Consider the following 1,653-nt stretch of genomic DNA (forward strand, 5'->3'; position numbering starts at 1 on the left):
AATCACTGCCATAACTGTGTGTCTGTTGCTTTTATCAGGTTGGTTCACACACTGTAAACTTGAAGCCAAAGACTCATCTCATATGTTTTATTTGGAATAAAAGTGACTTTGATTGAAACACTTCACACAGTAATATTGATGAGGAAGGATAAAACTCTTCTATACAGGATGTAGTCAAGGTTATGGTTAAGCTGATGATAGTATATTGTTAGCAGATAGAGAATCAACATGGATTACAGATAAGTAAAGCTGGGTTATCATTTCAGAGCTCAGTCTTCTGTCTTTTTTTCTTCCTCTCTTCTTTTCCCTCCTTGTGGAAGACTTTCCCATCAGGCTGTTCTCTCCACTTCAGGGTGACTCCACTCACTCCTTGCTCCTTCAGTCTGTCCTGGAACTGGGAAACACAAATGGAAGCCATTTTGAAACATTCATCCCCCCTATTGTGTTGTTGTTGTGTGTAACAACCCCCACTGGTTTTTAGATATAATCAAACTTCATAGTGGCAAAACACATCAAGCAGAATAAGCATGTAAACAAGTATTCTAGACCTGTTTGAGACACACCAGCCCCTAACCCAGTCTGGATTTTGGAGACTTGCCTTTTTCAGGATGTTTGCTTTCACAGCAGGGTCATTGAGATCCACAGAGGAGTCCTGCACCTTCATCCTCAGCTTAACTACCCGCCTCTTTACTGGTACTGAGACACAGAATGAGAGGAGAAATGAATCATTCATTTGCTGTCCTATTAGTTCTGTGATATTTACACTTTTTCATGTACATTCAAACATGATTTATGCTAAAGTTATGCAGCATTCTCTGGCTTCCACTGAAGGACAGTAAACCACTCACCAGGAGGGATGCTGTAGCAGACAAATGGAAATCTCTCTTCACAGTACTTGAATGTCCATTGGTTTGATTCCTGCACACCACACATCATTGATCTGAGTGATCCTGAAACTGAATGTTTATCACCCCATGTGGTGAGTGAGTAGGGACTGCCATCAGACCAGTTATAAAGGAAGGAGTCAGGATCTCCGTACAGGCCGATCCATGTCCAGTCTTTTGTCAGCACCAAGTTGTGGATCTGCTGGTTCTCAGTGTCGTTCCTCACAGTGGCCAGGTCTATGAAGTTCTCCCTACAGTACCACTGAGCATCAAACCAAGACATCTCTTGATTCACAACAACAAATTGAGGATCCAGCTGTGTTCCTGCAGATAAATTATTGGGGAAAAATGAATCTTTGATTTGAAGTGCTGAACTTCAATGTAATCATTATTAGAGAAGAAATAATGCTTAGCTGTGTACTTACCATTATAACAGACGAAATAATGTGCATGTGTACAAGAATGAATCTGCCATGAGGGACGACTGTTTACAATAACTACACCGAGTTTATCAGTGTCTAAACTTGGTTGATTCGATCCCCAGTCCCTATATTCAGCTCCACTCCCTCTGTACCCATCTGACCACTTCCAATCAATGACTCTGTACAGGCCAATCCAGACCTGACTGTTGTAACCAGCAGATGGAACTGGATGAAAAGTTGGTTCATGTCTTCAGTGTTTTCAATGGTGACCAGGTCTGTGTATGTCTCTCTGCAGTAGGTCTGAGCTTCAGTCCACTTCATGCGTTGAGCAACAAAGTGGTACTGAT

General features: G+C 41.9%; 1 protein-coding gene across 1 annotated transcript; it reads right to left on the reverse strand.

Moving 5' to 3' along the window:
* Positions 1-352: 352 nt before the first annotated feature.
* Positions 353-1,395, reverse strand: LOC122973335 (snaclec echicetin subunit beta-like; the record flags this gene model as incomplete). The annotated part of the gene is made up of 4 exons (XM_044340764.1): positions 1,310-1,395; positions 849-1,208; positions 599-696; positions 353-394 (listed from the first exon to the last, which is right to left on the reverse strand). Coding segments are annotated over exons 2-4 (459 nt in total), but the record flags the coding sequence as incomplete, so codon positions are not given.
* Positions 1,396-1,653: the final 258 nt, after the last annotated feature.

Source organism: Thunnus albacares, chromosome 22 (genome assembly GCF_914725855.1).
Source record: "Thunnus albacares chromosome 22, fThuAlb1.1, whole genome shotgun sequence".
Taxonomy (NCBI): Eukaryota; Metazoa; Chordata; class Actinopteri; order Scombriformes; family Scombridae; genus Thunnus; species Thunnus albacares.